General features: G+C 39.6%; 1 protein-coding gene across 2 annotated transcripts; it reads right to left on the bottom strand.

Annotated features, from left to right (window-relative positions):
* Positions 1-127: 127 nt before the first annotated feature.
* On the bottom strand, positions 128-19,666 carry LOC120069306 (serine/threonine-protein kinase STE20). Of its 2 annotated transcripts, XM_039021021.1 has the most exons (9): positions 19,519-19,666; positions 4,496-7,624; positions 4,326-4,403; positions 3,189-3,341; positions 2,798-2,961; positions 2,555-2,702; positions 2,324-2,446; positions 1,035-1,122; positions 128-720 (listed from the first exon to the last, which is right to left on the bottom strand). In XM_039021021.1, the coding sequence occupies exons 2-9, from the start codon at positions 7,451-7,453 to the stop codon at positions 530-532; spliced, it is 3,903 nt and encodes a 1,300-aa protein (XP_038876949.1). In that variant the 5' UTR covers positions 7,454-7,624; positions 19,519-19,666; the 3' UTR covers positions 128-529. The 2 variants fall into 2 exon arrangements, with proteins under 2 accessions (XP_038876949.1, XP_038876950.1); XM_039021022.1 differs by lacking the exon at positions 1,035-1,122 and having other exon boundaries at positions 578-720.
* Positions 19,667-19,693: the final 27 nt, after the last annotated feature.

Genomic DNA, 19,693 nt, shown 5'->3' with positions numbered 1-19,693 from the left:
AAGAATTGGACTCAAGGAATGGATTCAATTTATGGTAGTCATACCAATATCCTATGAGTTTCCTTGACATGCAAATGTTATAGGGTCAAGCAAATTATCTTGTGAGATTAATTAAAATACACGTAAGTTGGTCCGAACACTCGTAGATATCAAAAGAAAAAACAAATTAAAACCTACTAGAAGTTAAACTTTAGAAACGTACAACCAAAATCGTAATAGGTACACTTCAATTGGCTGGTACCGATGTTTTCTTTTTGTTGTATATATTCACTGTGGTCATAAATAATTGACTTTACATGTAAATCAATTCCTCAGGTATCGCACGAACCACAATCTCGCTATTGATTGATGATATCTGAAACCAACCTACAATTCCGTTTATCCAGAGGCAGCCCCTTATTCATATATTTCTAAGTAGTACACTCGCCTTATACTTTAGTCAAACTGAGTACATCCAGATAAATAACTCTTATCCATGCTAACTCAGGAAGCAAAGCAAAGTAGGGTATGTAAAAATCATCAGAGACGATTACTTGGGCGTCTGATTCTGTGGTGATCTTGTCTGGGAAGCCGTAGACATCACACGCAAGCGCCTCGCTATATCTGTGAAAGATGGTCGGGCAACTGGGTCAGGAGACCAGCACTGCTCCATCAGCAATCTCCAGTCAGGGTCGCAGAAGCTTGGGACGGGTGGCCTCAATGTGTTGTTTACTATGCCTCCTGAATAAAGAAGGAAATCATCAAATTCTGATTTGTTCATTTGAGTTGAAAGTAAAACAGAGTAGGGAACACATGAATGCACCGTGAATGTAATAAAATAAGATGTATGAAATTGAGCCTGGGGGGAGGGAATTTTCGGCAACCATTTTATATGCAATACTATGCAATCAAGCTTTTCCAGTTGCATAAACCAAGCAAGCAAGGGAGTCCCCAGACCCTTACCATCATTACAAACCAGACAAGAATTTATAAGATAATTACAATCCAAGGAAACATAAAAATAGAGTTTCTTTTTTCGTCTTTGTTTTTCACACCTATGATTGCTCCATAGTGCATATTTGCATAAGGTTCCTCTCCAGTAAGGATCTCCCATAGGACAATACCAAAGGAGAATACATCGACCTGCCAAGCAGAAGTGAAAAATCAAAACTACATGGGCAATAGTCATATAATGGGCAGAACTTGTGATAAACGAAACCCTTATTCAACCCACTTTTAGTCATCAAACCAAAAAGGCACTCGGTACTTTTTGCTCTTTAATTATAAGTTGGATTTTCTAAATTGAAATATTGTTTGGAAACTTTTTGTTATTTATTTAAGGAGTTAATAACAGATAAACTTATTTCATCTGCAATTCGGCTTTGAAAAGAGATTGCACATGTGAAAGGTTGGGGGAGAAACCCACGACCCCAAATTATGGCCTATTTTTTTCTTTTAACTTGCTGGTGTATGGGGATATCTGATCTTTCCTCCTTTTGTAATTCTCTTTTGATAATGAAAGTCATATTTCTTATCAGAAAGAAGGGGAAATAAAATAAATGAAATATGAAAGGATGCAGTGGTGGCTTATATGGTTGGTGTTGGCGCAAAATCAAGTTGATGTAGGACATTTTTGAGTATTCTGGATAGCTCTTGGCTTTCTTCTTGTATTGCTTGGTTTAAATATTTTGTTTCTCGGGTGGTTCTTTTAATTTAACCACATTCGGCTTTTAGTCAAGTGTTTGGGACTTATTTTATGGTTTTTTTCAGCCTTTATTCTTTGGCTGTTAGGTCAGCTAGCTTCGGTTGAACTAATTAAACAATTTCTTTGGACTAACCAACCAATTCGGTCATGTTTTGTTCCCAACCTATATAAATACATGTTCTAGAGAGGGAGGTCATTCCAATGCCATTGAGCCAAGCTCAATTTGGCGAAACTTAAGCTGATGAGTGAAGGTAAATTTAATATTGTATCATCTAAATGGCTGTTGATTTTCTGTAAAAGGACTTCTGATGCATTATAAGAAAATAAATTCCCCCTTTTCTACGTCAGAAATGAAGGCTAAATAAATAAATAAGCTCAACCAAAATAAAGGTACAGAATAATGTAATATCTATCTGAATACCCTACAATCACAACTATAGATAGATCAGAAAAGAGGTTAACCTAAAATCGACCATAAAAACAAATAAATAAGAGTTAAAGATTTATTGCATTTGCCTATCGTTTCTGCATCATTTTTATTTATTTTTATCCATAAAACCATCAGCATACATGCTTATTGCTCTATTTACTTGTTCTCTTCTTCAGTAGTGATAGTAAAAATGAGTCTCGGTATCTTACCTTTTCAGAAACCTTGCTGCTGCTACCATTAAGTAGTTCAGGAGCCATCCACGGAAGGGTACCTCTCACACCACCAGTAACTAAGGTATTCCTTTTTATTTTTGACAAGCCAAAATCTCCAACCTTTATAACAAAACCAACAGAAAAGTAAACAACGCAGGTGAAAAAACTTATAAATCCACCCACCACCAATATAGAAATCCTCTCCAAGTACAGCGGTGGATCAAATACCTTGCAAATCGGCCGAAAAGGATCTTTCAAGTTGACAAGCAAGTTGTCACATTTCAAATCAAAGTGCACAATGTTCTTTGAATGCAGATATTCCATTCCAAATGCTGCATCCATTGCAATAATGAGCCTCTTACGTCGATCCAGGTACCTGGAACACTTGCAACACATGTAAATAATGAGAAGGAATGTAGTTCTCTTGAACAATTCAAGTGTATGCAAGATAACTTGAAACAAAGAGATTACCGATCTTTGCTAATTAAAACATTCCGCAAGGAGCCGTTGACCATGAATTCAGTCACTGTAGCCAGCGTCCCACCTGGTCCATCCTGCACCACACCATAAAAGGCCACCACATTTGGATGGTGAAGCTTTGAAAGAATCTCGGCTTCGCGCCAAAACTCTACCGTCTGAATATTACAAATTCAATGTGTGAAATTAGAGAACCATGACCAAACAAAAATAATTATGAAATAAAAAGTAGTAAAAAAAGATAATCCTAATTATGATTTAAAACTTGGGACTATATTGTGAGACACTCCTGCAAAAGACACACTGCCTGCTTGAACACAGTCCAATTTACTACTAGAGAGATCTAATAACCTGTGAGAGATCATTCAAATGTAATTTAACTCACCAATCTTTCTTGCTCTGAGGACCTACAGGTGAAACAACTTTTCTTTATCCGTTTAATTGCTACATCTGTTCCTCGCCACTTCCCATGATACACTGTACCAAATGTGCCAGAACCCAATTCTCGTTGCTCTTCAAGATCTTCATTCTTAATTATCTGCCAGACCATCCAAAAGACACGGTCAAAAATTTAATGGAGGGATTGTAATGGTAAGGTCTTAAATCCTATGTCTTCCTAAGATCAATAGAAGTACATCAGCTGTCGACTGCAACCCAAAAATAATATCAAAACCAGTTTACCTCCAACAAAACAATTGATAACTCTTAAAAGGTTAGTAAGTGAAGTATAAGAGGATGACACAACAAACAATGCAATCTCTCTCATATATTCCATACTTGCATCAGACTTTTACAATAAAAATTCTTTTGTTTCTCACTTTCTCCCTCTCAAAATATACTATATACATTTTTTAGAAAAAATAGATTATTAACTCTACACAATCCAAGAATCTGTTCTTCGTAATTGGGGAAAAAATAAGAATTTTCAAACCACATTCTTTTTCAAGTTCCCACCAAATGAGGTGACGTAGTAATTGCAAAAGACCAGCTAATGACTAGCAGTCAACAAGGACTCGAACTAACATGAGGTGGGGGAAAAAAATTATCCAGTTCCTCAGGTGCTCAATTTCTTAACTTCTATCTGTCCTTGTGGCAGAAGATTACAACTAGGGAACATCTCATACAATGATTGAAGCAATGACAGATGCTAAGCTTACTGCAGACCTCAGAAATCCAAAATAAGCTCTTTTTTTCCTTCTTTTTGTCTAAAACAATATTTAGGGAACCTTTTTCTGCATCAACTTATTAATATTAAATCTCCATAGAGCAACATAGGAAGCAAATATCTGAACTTTTGGGAGAAATCAAAGCTGAAAATCATCATTATTATGCATAGAGGTGAAAATGGCATGATATTGTGTGGGTGGACTCCTCAAATATAAAGAAAGTTAATCAACTCACAACGGTTCAATGCCCCAACTTCATAGTACCAAACAAGAATTAACAGTTAAGTGCAAAAGAAAGGAATATTCATCTTCTACTTAGTTGAATGTTTTTAGTGAATAAACCGTGAGATTTATACCTGCAATGTACTAATATCAAAATCTTCAAGATAAAAATCGAGAGGTACACCAATATCTTGGATATCCAACTTTGCATCCTGAAACAAGAAGATATATGGAAAATGAAGTGAGAAGAAAGCAATAAGTTCGAGGTTTAAATCTTATATGGAAGAATACAATAGGTAAATACCACATTCTCAGCTTGTGGGGATTTAGAGCTAGGTTCATCCAACTGCATGCTTTCGTTGCCCTTGAGCTTTGAAGAATCATATTCTGTATATAGATTCGTGGTGGTGCCGGGTCCAGTGAGCAGACGTGATTCCTGCTGATTGTTGTTGCCAAAATTGATAGGAGAGTCTCTTTGATAAATGGCACCTACATCTGAATTTAAAAGGGGATACCTGTTCATGGTTCCCCCTTCTTCAACGTTTCCAAGAGATGAAGAGAAGCCTGGGTGGTCTTGATCCATAAGCGAAACATCTCTTCCAACAAACTCCTCCTGAGCCAAGTTTCTAAAGTATGACCAACGCTTAGGCTCGTGATTCTCCACATTCACGCTCAAGCCAGCTCCATTACCATGCAATGGATTAATACCAGAAATGTTTTCAGAGTTTCTGGCCTTCGAGAATATATCAGAAAGGAAATCACGAGGAAAGCGGTCATTAATATCAATAAGAATGTCCCCATGCTCTGAAGTGCCAATACCAACTCCAGGCTCTACTTGAGTAACATTCTTGCCAGGGTTCTCTGTCAATGATGACGGCTCTGCTTGCTCTTGAGTTTCATTTCCATGGTTCTTATGTGTACTTCCATCAATCCAGCCTGATTCTAGTGGTCCCATTAAAGATTCCTCCTTATGCTTATCGTAAACTTCTTCACTCGCCATAAGATGAGCCAAACCTTCTGCTTCCTTCCTACAGGCAGATGGACTTTTAATATTGGACATATCACTGACTTCAGACCCATCATGCTCACCTGAAATATTCGTTGTTTTACTATTTTTATCTGCTGATGTTTTGTACTTTTCCAATGGCTCCAATCCATCTTCTATAGTTTGATGATTTCCACGTGGTAACTTTGACGATGAAACAAATTGCTCAGACTGCAAAGTCCCATTCCCATCCAGCAATGTTTCAGCTGATTCAATAATTGTCTGAGAATAATCAGAGTTTCCCTGAGTTCTCAGAAACTGAGAGCCAAAGGAATCATCAGACTTGGATAAACGGTTCAATTCAGCCTGCTCTCTTGGAATCCTTTCAGAATGAAAAACACGCTGAGGTAAAATTGGTTCAAGGTAGCTAAACCCCGTTTCATCAGCCTCAGAGGCACCAAACCCAGAAGTTGGAAGTCCATCGGAAGAAAATTTATCATCTTCAGTTCTCTTGTTCCCTTCATTACTTGCTTCCAAGGGCACTGATTCTGAAGCAGGATCTTGAAGCTTGTTGCTTTTCATGAGCATTAAACTTGATCCTACATCTGTGTCTGAATTAATTACTTGCATTCCTTTTGAGTTATAGTTCAAAACAGAAGCATCATTTAGGTTTGATGAAACTACACGTTCGTGTTCAAAATTTTGACTTTCGTTAGTTTCATCAATCTTAGGGAGCGAGCTTTCCCTTTTCATTTGTGCATCCTTAAATGATACCTCCTTCTCCAATGATTGAATTTCATCAGGTTCACTCAGCTTTGAAGTTGAGGTCTCTGTAATTTTCCCATCCTTTAACGATGCATCTGAATCTTGTGTGCGAAAACCACTGACAGGATAGTCTGTAGCCAAGACACTATGTTGATTCACATACCCTTCGATGGGCATTGAAGGTACATTTTCTACAGGTGTTGTGTTGGTATTAAGAACGTAATCATGTTGTGACTGAATAGATGAAGAGACTGACGTCTTTCCAGTTTTTTCAGGAAAGCTCTGCATGGGGTGGAAAGAAGAGAGTTGGGAAGGCCCAAGTTCACCTTGCTGCAACTTTTGTCCTGACGACGGCTGCAAACTGGACTTAAAACCACTGGATGAATTTGTCCAAATGGTCTGAGAAGATTGAGAAAATGAAGGTGCAGCAATGGTCAAAGATGACTTCATGTTATCAGACAATTCTGGTGCAACTTGACCACTCTCTGATCCAACATTAAGGGCAAGTAACTCATCCAAATTGTTTCCTGATGTATGAGCCAAGGGCGTTGAGTTTCTTCTAGAACTGAAGTCCATACCATTTACAGCAATTACATATTCAATCTCTGAACCACCCTCTGCACTCCCTACACCAATTTGAGAATCCTCCAAATCAGAAATAGAAAACAAGAACATTCTCGGCTTTGTTGAGCCCCCATTTTCTGGTACATTACACTCCTCCATCATGTTCTGCAAATCCTCATCACAAGCTACAGAAACCAATGCATCAAGATCCTCACCAGGTAGCTGATATTTAATAGTGTGAACTTGATCGTAAATTGTTGATGTTTTCTGCAGCAGGTTTGGCCAAGAAATATCCTTGGTTATACGGATAATACGTGTTTCACCCCCAACATATCGAAGTTTACCATCACTAGGGCGAGGCATGACTTTACCACCAAAACTGCACAGGAATTTCACCTTTCTTGATGAGCTATCAGATGCTCCTGAAGATGTAAAACCATGAAGCCGACTGACGTCATTTCTTGATGAGGCTCTTGGAACAAACCTCATTGAATTATATGAACTTTTTTCTTCATGTGACGAACCCCCTCTTTCAAAATGTTGGACGTGATCTTTTTCTACAGGGTTGAGCATGGCAATGTTAGATCCACTCTCTGAACTTGCATGGGGAATTCCGAGAATGCCTTTTAAATCCATGTACCCAGTTGAAACACCTGGGTCGGGACTATTGGTGGGAATAAAGTGATGCTTGGCATTCACCCTTTCTCGCATAAATTCAAGTGCAAATTCCTCGCCAGTTTGAATGGAGTAGTTGTGGCCAGGACTAGCTACAACTAACATATTATATTCAGGGGGTCGAATGTTAGTGCTAATGTTGCTCGATGGATCATGGAAAGATCTTTGATTTGTAGATCCAAGTCCCTGATTTCTTGCATCCATATTAGTAAGTCGAACTTGTTCATAATTACTCTGTTGATCTAGGATGCCTCTTTTCACATTTCTTTCCATCTAGTTAGACTTGATGGTGACAAACTCAACCGAAAATGCCATGAATAAGACACACTGCAGTACCAGCAAAAGCATGCACTTAAAGTAGCAGAAAGCTTCAGCTTTCAGATGATCATCTTGCAGATGGTAATCTTGTCCAGCAATGGAGAGCTTTAGCACTCAACTGAAAACCTGGGATTCATGTATTCAAAAGTTAGAAAAAGGTATGGTGGGAAAATCAACGACTAGAGAAAATAGAGGACAATCGAAAATCAGCTTCCTTGATTCATACCAGAGAGCCATGCCCTAGATTTATATGGCTTTACTGAAAGAATAACTAATGTCAATATTTATTGTTCAATAGTTATTTTCTGTACTCTGTATCTTAATAGTATAAATAATATAGTGAAGAAAAAAATATTATCTGATCAGAGTTTTATCTTAACTATGTTATTTCTACATACTATAGATGTGTTTGTAATTCAGTCACCACCATTGTACAATGACAATCGTGATAGACATTGCACTGCAATATACTAGTGTACATCATATAAGCAATAGCTCAAGAATGCTGAAGGGACATTCAGGAATATTGCTGAACTTTCCTTAGCATCCAAAATACTAGTGCCATTTTGGTGAGTGAATGGTGAGTTTCATACTTATCCTTAACAGGGATCGAGCTCATGGCTCCGTAGTTTAAGTGATGTGAATACGAAATGCAGAATCAAAGTGTTCAGTGAGCATCAACAATGCTACTAAGGTGCATTTTAGGGTAAAATTGAACTGAACACAAGTTTAGAAGGGAAATGTTAGGTATCCACTTCCCCTGCACAAGAAACACAAGCACAAACACACCCGAAATGAACACCCAACGCCAGAAAACAGGGTATAAGCTCACCCTGATACAATATATTGAGGATATAAATGAGGATAACAATGAAATAGTCTTAAGGCAGAACTATAAAGAACAACGATCACAAAACAACTCGAAACACACAGAAGCTCACTCGGCTATTCGAGAGGCCATCTCTCCCATAGAACCTTCACCAAAAAGCATTCCCCCTTCCTTCCTCAGGTCATTCCTTCAAATAGGCCCTGGTTGGTCCCCATTGCTTCCCATACCATGCCTCCAACAGTATTACTGGTTCCCTGTTCCTTTCCCTGGTCGGTCCCCTCCTCTCTTCCAACTTCTCTTCTTCCCATTTTGCCCTTCCTTTTCTTCCTTTCGTAAACCTTCATTATTGGAGGTCTTACATCACCCCCAATCTAAAAATTCACCTTGTCCTCAAGCTGAGCATCTAGAAATTATTGCTTCATCATGTCCACAACTTCTCATGTTGCTTCATCCTCTGGCTGTCGTGCCCACTTGATTAACCATTCTTGGCACTTCTCGTCAGCCTTCCATCTCACTCCAATGACTTGTTTTGGCATCGCATTCCATTCAACCTCATCTCTCAGTACGGGTGGTTCTGGTTGTATGGTTGTCTCATCCATAACGGCCCTCTTTAATTGAGAGACATGGAAGACATTATGAATAGATGTTGTTGGCAAGAGCGCCAATCGGTAGGCCACGCCACGGATCCCACTTTCTCAATGATTTCGTGAGGCCCAAAGAAACGAGGAGACAGCTTTTCACATCTCTTTCTTGCTAGGGACTTCTGCCGATATGGTCGAATCTTGAGATAGACCAAATCCCTAACTTCATACTCCACTTCTCTTCGTTTTCGATTAGCATATTTACCCATTCTGTTTTGTGCCAACACAGACTGATTCTTCAATTTCAATAATGCTTCATCTCTTTCAATTAATTGTTGTTCAAGAGTGCAGTGCGGTGTCTTCCTATAGTCATATGCAATAATTTGGGGAGGAGTCCGTCCAAACACGATGCCAAATGGTGTGGTGTTGATCATGATGTGGAAGTTTGTGTTGTACCATAGTTCAACCCATGCCAGCCATTTCTCCCATTTCTTTGGTTGTTCGTTACAAAAACACCTTAGATATGTTTCCAAACATTTGTTTACTATCTCTATCCGCCCATCCGTTTGGGGTGAAATGCAATACTCTTGCTTAACTTCGTACCTTGAATTGCAAACAATTCATTCCAAATTAAGCTGACAAAAATTTTATCTCGGTCTGAAACGATGGAGCGTGGAAATCCATGATGCTTCACCACTTCCCTTATGAATTCTGTTGCAACCTGCTTGGCGGAGAAGGGGTGACTCAAAGCTATGAAATGGCTATACTTGCTCAGCCTGTCCATCACAACCATAATTACATCTTTCCCAGTTGATTTGGAAAAACTTCAATGAAATCCATTGATATATCGTCCCATACTCTCTGGAATAGGTAGGGGTTGTGGTAATCCAGTCAGAGCTAACGCCTCCACCTTATTCTTCTGGCAAATTATGCACTTCTCTACATATTCCTGGACATCTTTTTTTTCATGTTGTGCCAATATAATTCGCCAATCATCCTCTTATAGGTTCTCAAGTAGCCTGAATGGGCCCCCATTACTAAGTCGTGAAAGGTGTGTAACGGCTGACGATTTTGAAAGTACTAACTTGTTTTTGTACAACCTCCTCCCCTACTCCAGCGAGTATCTAGGATGACTGTCGCATCTTGCTTTAGCTCCTCTGTTAACTTTGCAAAGCTGAGTCTCATCCCTTATTTCTTGTTGGATTAACTCCACGTCTATGATATGATGTGTTGAGAACATATTTAATCCTACCTTTTCTTTGGCCCCCTGTTCCATTGACTCTGTTTTTCTTGAAAGCGCATCCACGGCTTTGTTATTGAGGCTCGATTGATTTAAAATTTCGAAGTCATATCCCATCAACTTTGTCAACCAACGTTGGAAGTCAAGTTGCACTTCCCTCTATTCCAGAAGATACTTCAGTGCTCGTTGATCAGAGAGGACTGTGGATCTTCACCCCAATAAATAATGTCTCCACTTTTGCACTGCCAGGACAACCGCCATGAGCTCTCTTTCATACACTGATTTGGCTTGTGCACAAGCTGATAGTGTCTGACTAAAGTAGGCTATTGGTCGATGGTCTTGGCTTAACACTGCCCCTAATCCTATTCCCGAGGCATCAGTCTCAATCACGAATGGTTTGTAGAAATTTGGTAAGCATAGTACTGGTAATGTCGTCATAAACCTTCTTCAAGGCTTCAAATGCCTTTTCTACTTCATCGTTCCACTTGAAGGCATTCTCTTATGTAGTTGCTGATGTAAAGGTTGGGCAATCTACCCGCAATTTTCAATACCCGGTTAATCCCAGGAACCCTCGAAGTTCCCTTTGATTCTTCGGCCTATTCCACTCCAGCATTGCTTGTATTTTCTCCTTTTTTGCTTCTAATCCTTGCTCTGAGATCCAATGCCCAAGATATTGTATCTTCTTTGGTGCGAAACCAAGAATCTAATATTTTGAATCAATGAATCTCCTCTCAAAATGAGGGAAGAGGCTTTATTTATAGAGGAAGATTACAAGTTTGTTCAAAACTAACAAACTAACTATAGCTAATTAAAGAAGTAAATCTTCTAGTTACATCAAATCCTAACAAACAAACTATAGTTAAAGTCAAAACTCAAATCCTAACAAACTAACTATAGTTAAAGTCAAAACTAACAAACTAACTATAGCTAATTAAAGAAGTAAATCTTCTAGTTACATCAAATCCACCCCCTCAAGATTGGACTCGTCCGCGAGGCAATTAGGATGCTAAATGGAAGCTGTCCGGAGCAAAATAAGGCTTCAAGTCAGCCATGTTGAATACTAGATTGATGTGCAAATCTGTTAGTAATTCAATGCGGTATGCATTAGTGCCATATTTCTCTAATACTTGAAATGGTCCAAGTTGTCTATCTTTCAATTTGTTGTACGTACAAGTAGGAAATCGAGCTTTGCGTAGATGGATCATTACTAGGTCTCCTACCTCAAAATTAACTTCTCTTCTAGACTTGTCTCTAGCTTCTTTGTAAGACAAGGTAGTTTTCTTCAAATGATCATGGACTTCTTGATGAAGCTTTTGAATTCTTTCAGCCATACTTTCAGCCTCAATGCTAACATCCACTACAGAAGGCAAGTTAACAAGGTCAAAATTTAGTCTTGGAGTTCTGGTGTATACAACTTCAAAAGGGCATCTTCCTGTTGATCTACTCTTCATATTATTAAAGGCAAACTCTACTTGGGCAAGGGACAAATCCCATTGTTTCGGTTTTGAGTTACTTAGACAACGTATAAGATTTCCCAATGTTCTGTTGGTAACTTCTGTTTGCCCATCAGTTTGAGGGTGTGAGATAGTGCTAAATTTCAATGTTGTATCAAATTTCTTCCATAGTATACGCCAAAAATGGCTAAGGAATTTGACGTCCCTATCAGATACAATGGACTTGGGCATTCCATGAAGTCGAACAATCTATTTAAAGAAGAGATTGGCTATATAAACTGCATCATTTGTCTTTTTGCAAGCAAGAAAATGAGTCATTTTACTGAAACAGTCCACTATCACCATTAATGCATCATACCCCCGTTGGAATTTTGGAAGACCAAGTACAAAGTCAGTTGATAAGTCTTCCCAAATAGTTGTGGGAATAGGTAATGGTGAATATAGACCCGCATTAGTGCTTGTGCCTTTTGCTTTTTGACAAATAGAACATCTCTTAACAAAGTTATTTGTGTCCTTCCGAATTTGTGGCCAATAAAAACGAGCAGTCACTAGTTCAAAAGTTTTATTTTGACCAAAATGTCTAGCCAATCCTCCCGAGTGTGCTTCTTTTAGAAGAGCTTCTCGAAGGGAAGCGTGTGAAATACACAATTGCTCTCCCTTGAATAAGAAACCATCCACTATATGAAAATCATTAGTCTTTATAAAGTGGATGCAATTATACCATATCTCAGCAAAATCAAAATCTTCTTTATATAAGCATGGAAGATGAGAGAAAGCAGTTACTTCGGCGGCTAAGATAGTAAGGAGAGAATTCTTTCAACTTAGAGGATCAGCTACTTTATTCTCCTTGCCTGATTGGTGTTTGATCACAAAGTCAGACCTTTGAATGAAGGAAATCCCCCATGTGTGCATATGACTGATATTCTTTTGAGATTGTAGGTACTTCAATGAAAAGTGATCCGTCAACCAGAGAAATTCTTTAGAAAGAAGATAGTGCTCTCATTGTTTCAAAGCTCTAACAAGGGCATACAATTCTTGTTCATAAGTACTCCAGTTCTATCTTGAGTTATTGAGTTTTTCACTAAAGAACTCAATAGGGTGCCCTTGTTGTGATAATACACCTCCAATACCCACTCCACAGGCATCCACGGCTACTTCAAATGGTAAAGAGAAGTCTGGTAGCTTAAGAACAGGACTGGAACTCAACTTTCCTTTGATACACTCAAAGCTACTGTGTTGTTTCTCTCCCCAATAGAAACTACCTTTCTTTAGACAATTAGTAATAGGTGCTACGATAGAGCTGAAATTCTTGATAAATTTTCTGTAAAATGAAGCCAAACCAAGGAAGGCTTGAATGTCTTTTACTGAGCATGGAGTTGGCCATCGGGTAATAGCTTCAATCTTCTTTGGGTCAACTTTAATTTGATTGTGACCAATTAAGAAGCCAAGAAATGTAATTTCCTTTACTAGAAAAAGACATTTCTTATGATTGATATAGAGTTTGTTGGTTTAAAGATTTAAAAAGGCTTCGATGGTGCTGTAAATGCTCCTAAATGTTCCTGCTATACACCAAATATCGTCAAAATACACTACGATAAATTTGTTAAGGAAAGGATGGAGTACTTGATTCATGAGTCTCATGAAAAGTGCTTGGAGCATTTGATAGCCCAAAGGGCATGACTAGCCATTCGAACAATCCTTCATTGGTCTTGAAAAGCCATCTTCCATTCATCACCCCGGTATTCTTATTTGGTGGTATCCACTCTTCAAATCCACCTTAGAAAAGATCAATGATCCTCCAAGTTGGTCAAGTAGATCACTTATACGAGGGATTGGAAAACGGTATTTTACGGTGATGCGATTAATGGCTCTACTGTCTACACACATTCTCCAGCTTCCATTTTTCTTGGGAGTTAGTAGGACCGGGACTGCACATGGGCTTAAACTTGGTTGAATGTGCCCTTTGTTGAGTAACTCCTCGATGTGTTGGTGAAGGATTTCGTATTCCTTAGGACTCATTCTATAATGAGACAGGTTTGGTAGTGTAGCTCCCGAGATTAGGTCAACGTGGTGTTGAATATTTCTCAATGAGGGCAGCTCCTCGGGTTCTCCTTTAAGGAGGGGGAATTCATCGAACAATTCTTATATCACCGGAGGGTTCCCATTCTCTTGTATTTCCTCGGACTTATCAACAACAACAAGTCCTAATATATCTTCTTCTATTTTTTTCATCAAAGTTTTGCCACTAATTGTTATAAACAAGTGGTGGTTGTCTTCCTTTTTCACCTTTACGCCTTTATCATTCTTCTTGTTTAGTGGAAGTAAGACCACTTTCTTGCCCATCGAATTAAACTCGTATGTATTCTCTCTCCCCTTATGTAAGGTTCAAGTATCATATTGCCATGGTCTCCCTAATTATATGTGACATACATCCATTTCTAATACATCCCATACTATTTGGTCTTTGTAGCTATTACCAATTGAAAAGGGAATGGTGCAAATTTCACTTACTTGTGCCTCGCCACCTTTCTTTACCCATGCTATCTTGTATGGGTTTGGATGAGTCTCCACTTTGAGATTTAGAGCCGCCACTAGCTTTTTGGAGACAAAATTCACACTACTTCCACTGTCTATGATGACATTGCATACCTTGTTATTGATTGTACACCTTGTTTTGAAAAGACAGTGCCTTTGGGGGTTCAAATCCTCTTTAGGAGTGATTAACATTCTTTGGAGAACACAAGAGAGTCTATCACTGTCATCCGGTTCAATGAACTCGGCTTCCTTATCTTCTTCTTCACTGTTTTCAGCCATCATTTCTTCTTCCTCTTCTATGTAAGCTACTGTTTTTCGTTGAGATAGATGACCAACTTGGCCACATCGAAAGCATTTGCCCAAAGAAGGCCTATTGTAGGGATTTTAAGCTCTCTTCTTGAATGTGGTCTCGGTCTTCTTCTCTTCACTTCCTTCTTGATTTTCCTTATCTTTGTCTTTGGTCAAGGCTGGTGGATTTGGAGGATTTGGTGCTTTACTTGCAGCACTAACCCTTTTGCTTGTGGAGGCTTCCCAAGCGAATCTTCTTGATGAATTCTGACTCGGATTTCGTTCATCTCCTCCATGGTTTCAGCAAAAGAGATAGCTTCAGTAAAAGAGTGGAAAGGTTGTAGTTTTACCTTTTATTTGATATCCATGCGTAGACATCCAATAAACCTTGCAATCAAATGTTGCTCACCCTCCATAAGGTTTGTTCTTGCTCCTAGTCAATAGAATTCTTCAATGTAATCAGCCACTGATCGTCCTCCTTGTCTACAATTTTGATATTGACTATACAAGATTTGTTCGTAATCAGGAGGTAGAAAGCGTTCCTTCATTAACCCTTTCATCTTCTCCCACAAATGAATTGGTCTTCTGCCAATTCTTCTCCAATTGATCTCAAGTTGATCCCACCAAGCCGAGGCGCCAGCTTTTAACTTTAATGCCACGAGATGCACTTTCTTGTGCTCGGGAGTATGTGGAAAAAAATTTTGTGTTCTTGATCCAATCAAGAAATGCTTCAATGTCTCGCTTCCCATCGTAACTTGGCAAGTCAATTTTCATCTTGAAATCATTCTCCACACGTCTCTCGCCCCTTCCTCTTCTTGGCACAAAGAATTCTGCTTCTTGATCATATTCACTAGATGAATCCCAATCTTGGTTTTCTTGATATCTTTCTTGGCCAATTGGTTGTCTTCTTAGATTTTCATGGTGTTGTCTTTGAATTCTTGGATGTTTTTCTTGAAATATTTCTTGCTGGTTTTGGCCATTTCTTGCCCATCCGTCGCCTCTTCTTCCTCTTCCTCCCCATTCTTGAACAATTGGTTGAATATTCTCTTGATTTTGAGGTGCGGTTGCAAGCATTTCAACTCTTCTAGCAAGGGTTTCCATGCTTTCTTGAAGGTTTGTTAAGGTGCCATGAATTCCCTCCAATGAGTTCTCAACGGACAGCAAGCGTCGGGTTGAGGTTCTTGGAGAGAGGGTGGGAGTATCTTCCACCTCTTGTTCTTGCCCGTGAACATCTCCTTCAATTGGTTGATGGGCTCTCCTTCCCGCCATCGGTTCCAAATCTTGGAGTGCTCTGATACCAATTTTGGTGTGAAACCAAGAATCTAATATTTTGAATCAATGAATCTCCTCTCAAAATGAGGGAAGGAGCTTTATTTATAGAGGAGTTTGTTCAAAACTAACAAACTAACTATAGCTAATTAAAGAAGTAAATCTTCTAGTTACATCAAATCCTAACAAACTAACTATAGTTAAAGTCAAAATTCAAATCCTAACAAACTAACTATAGTTAAAGTCAAAACTAACAAACCAACTATAGCTAATTAAAGAAGTAAATCTTCTAGTTACATCATTCTTTTGCCCGAACGTGCACTTCTTCTCATTTACAAACAATTGGTTTTCCTTGAGCACTCCAAAAACCATGCCTAGATGCTTCACATGTGTGTCCCAATCTGGACTATATACTAAGATGCCGTCGAAGAAGACTAACACACACCTCTGAAGGAAAGGTTTGAAGATCTGGTTCATCAAAGATTGGAATGTCGCTAGGGCATTTGTTAAGCCAAAGGCATCGCTAGGAACTCTTAGTGCCCTTCATGTGTTCTGAATGCTGTTTTAGCAATGTCTTTTTCCCTCACTCGAATCTGATGGTAGCTTGATCTTAGATCTAGCTTCGAATAAACTGTTGAGCCATGTAGTTCATCTAGCAATTCTTCAGTGACAGGAATGGGAAATTTGTCAGGTAAAGTTGCCTTATTCAGTCTCCTACAGTCCACACAAAACCTCCACCCTCCATCTTTCTTCCTTACTAATAACACTGGACTAGAAAATGGGCTATTGCTGGTCCGAATAATCCCTGTGGTCAGCGTGTCATCAACTAACCGTTCAATTTCCTCCTTCTGAATATGGGCGTACTTATAGGGTCGAACGTTAATCGAGTCCTGACCTTCTCTCAGAGTAATTCGATGATCTACTCTCCTCTTGAGGGGTAACCCTGTCGGAATTTGAAACAACACTTTGAACTCTTCCATTAACTCCCACACATCTCTGTCCAAAACCTCGTGTTCCCTTGTTTCTTCTCCGGTATCTGTCTCATTAACTTCAACTTCTAATTTCTTAAATTCTATCAAAAATCCCTTATCATCCTCCTCCCAGGTCTATGTCAACATTTTCAAACTTATCTCCACTCGGGTCAACGAGGACTCTTCTCTGATGATTATTTTTGTTTCACCCTTCGTGAAGGTCATCGTCATCCTAGGCTAATCCACTCCCATGTGTCCCATCGAATGCAACCATAACAACCCTAGAATCACATCGACATTCTCCATGTCCAACGGTAAGAAATCCGCAATAACCGTAACTGAGGGCAAGATGATACTGACTGCCTTGCAAACTTCTTTCCCCCTCATTATCGTGTCGTTACCGATGACTACCCCATAATTTGAAGTCTCCGTCGACGGTAATTCAAGTTGAGTTACTATCTTCTGGTGGATGAAATTGTGGGTGGCGTCACAATCAATCATTACCACTACCTCGACCCCCTTTAAAATTCCTTTCAACTTCATCGTCCCAAGCGTTGAGAACCCCATAACAATACGTAACGCTAATTCCACGTTTTCCACCTCTTCGTTTTCTCTGTCTCTAACTTCTTCGATTTCACAAGCCCCCTATGTCTCTCCAGCGTCTTCTCTTGCAATCAACAACATCAGCTCCCGTTTCTCCTTCGCCTTACACCGGTGACTAACAAAATATTTTTCATCACAACAGTAGAACAACCCTTTATCCCTTCGCGATTGATACTCCACGTCAGATAATCGCTTCAATGGTGGGTTTCATTTTACCCCCTCTCTCTGTTATCATCACGCTCTTCACCATTCCCGCTTCTTGATATCGGGCTCCACTCTTTTGACTCCTCCCTTCTGTGGGCTTATAGAGCCCCATATGGGCCTAACTAACACTTGGGCCTCCTTTCTTCATTTCATCCACAGACCATTGGATCATCAGGTTGCGATCCTCTATTAGTTGGGCTTCACGGATATACTCCTCCAAGCCCACGAGCCTTCGACTAATCACCTCCGTCTTGATCGTTGGATGGAGCCCATTAAGGAAAGCGGCCTTTAATACATTTTCCGCCACCTCCAATATCAGAGTTGTTGCTATCTCAAACCTCTTCCAGTAATCAGCTACCATGGTTTCCATCCTCAAGTTCCATAGTCGCGATAAAAGGGTCCCTTCTATGGATCTCGAAAACGATCCTATAATCGTTCTTTGAATCCCTCCCAGCTTTCGAACTTCCGCTGGTTATTAGCCCAGCGATACTCGTCAACCTCATCTTGCACAAAGTTGATTACAGATACTCAGATCTTTTCCTCATCAGTTAGCTCGTGCATTTCAAAGTATCTCCCGGTCCAAAACTTCCACGCATCCACGTTTTCCCCGTTGAACACTGGCATCTCAATTTTTTTGTACCTCCCTTTTTCGGAGCTAGCAACCAACTCCTTCATCCGAGAGGACTCTCCCTCACTGCTTCCTGATTTCTTCTCCCCCGAACTCTCATTAGGCACCGGGTTAGTCTCTTTTCCTTTACCTGTCGAAGCTCCTTCATATCTCCTAAGAGTTGCTCCAGGGTCTTGTTCATGGCGAATAGCATTTCTTTAATACTCTGCATATCTTTCTCAGTTCCCTCCATTCGATCCTCTAGTTGTTTCTTAGCCATCGCGGGTGTTCTTCCCAAATTTGAACGTGCTTTGATACCAAATTTAGGTATTCACTTCCCCTACACAAGAAACACAAGCACAAACACACCCGAAATGGACACCCAACACCATAAAATAGGGTATTAAGCTCACCCTGATGCAATATATTGAGGATATAAACAAGGATAACAACGAAATAGTCTTAAGGCATAATTATAAAGAACAACGATCACAAAACAACTTGAAACGCACAGAAGCTCGCTCGGCTATTCGAGAGGTCGTCTCTCCCATGGAACCTTCACCAAAAAACATTCCCCCTTCCTTCCTCGGGTCATTCCTTCGAATAGGCCCTCACTGGTCCCCACCACTGGCTTCCCATACCGCGCCCCCCTACGCACCTCCAACGGTATTACTGGTCCCCCCTTCCTTTCCCTGGCTGGTCCCCTCCTCTCCTCCAACTTCCCTTCTTCCCATTTTGCCCTTCCCTTTCTTCCTTTCGTAAACCTCGGTTATTGGATGTCTTACAGGAAAAAGATGTAGTTTAGCTACTGAACGGAGGTTCCATTTTCCTACCATCCTGCTGTCTTCACCTCGAGTGGAATTATATATTCGTCTCCGATGAATTTATTTATATAAGAGAACTCTAACAATAAGATTTTTCTCGGTATTAAATTGGGTAGTCTGTTAATGAGCAATAAGATGCATGAAAGGAAAACTCAAGATTTGCCCATTCGAATCATTAGAAGAAACTGTAACAGTAATATACGGAAGAACGATATACATTAGACCAAGTAAGCCTTCAGCCCCAAATAACCAATCAAGCAAAAACCTGAACGAAAACCCAATTAAGTAGGATAATAAGATATTCCCAAAGCTGGCCGACCCTAGCACAGACTGCATAACATCATCCGTCTCATCCAACGCCCGGAATACACATAAAATAGACTCGATTCTTCAACTGATAGCTATCAACCAGCTTAATCGACCCAACAAATGTATCAAATAGTAACATCAAATGTCGAATCGCATGTTGGACTAAAGAACCGAACATCATAAATGGAATCACAAATCAGAATAAGAAAAATTAATTAGTTTTCTTCCAAAAGGATCAAACTGACGTTTTCAGTCATGAGCAACGAGCGGGAAGAAGGAAAAAAAAACGTCGTTTCGAGAACTTACCTGCAGATCCCAAAACAACTGAGAGATTTGAAATTTGCTGCAAAACGAGAAGGTCTGGTCTGAGTGGGTGTCGTCTTTGTACTTTATCTTCCCAAAGCTCAAAGCCTCGACTTTCTAATTAGCCTATTTTCTAGTTTTACTTTTACATAATTAGATTTTGGGAAATTTACCGTGA

The sequence above is a fragment of the Benincasa hispida genome, unplaced genomic scaffold (assembly GCF_009727055.1).
Source record: "Benincasa hispida cultivar B227 unplaced genomic scaffold, ASM972705v1 Contig316, whole genome shotgun sequence".
NCBI lineage: Eukaryota > Viridiplantae > Streptophyta > Magnoliopsida > Cucurbitales > Cucurbitaceae > Benincasa > Benincasa hispida.
Note: the sequence above shows the minus strand (reverse complement) of the source record. Positions and strands in the feature narration are given on the sequence as shown.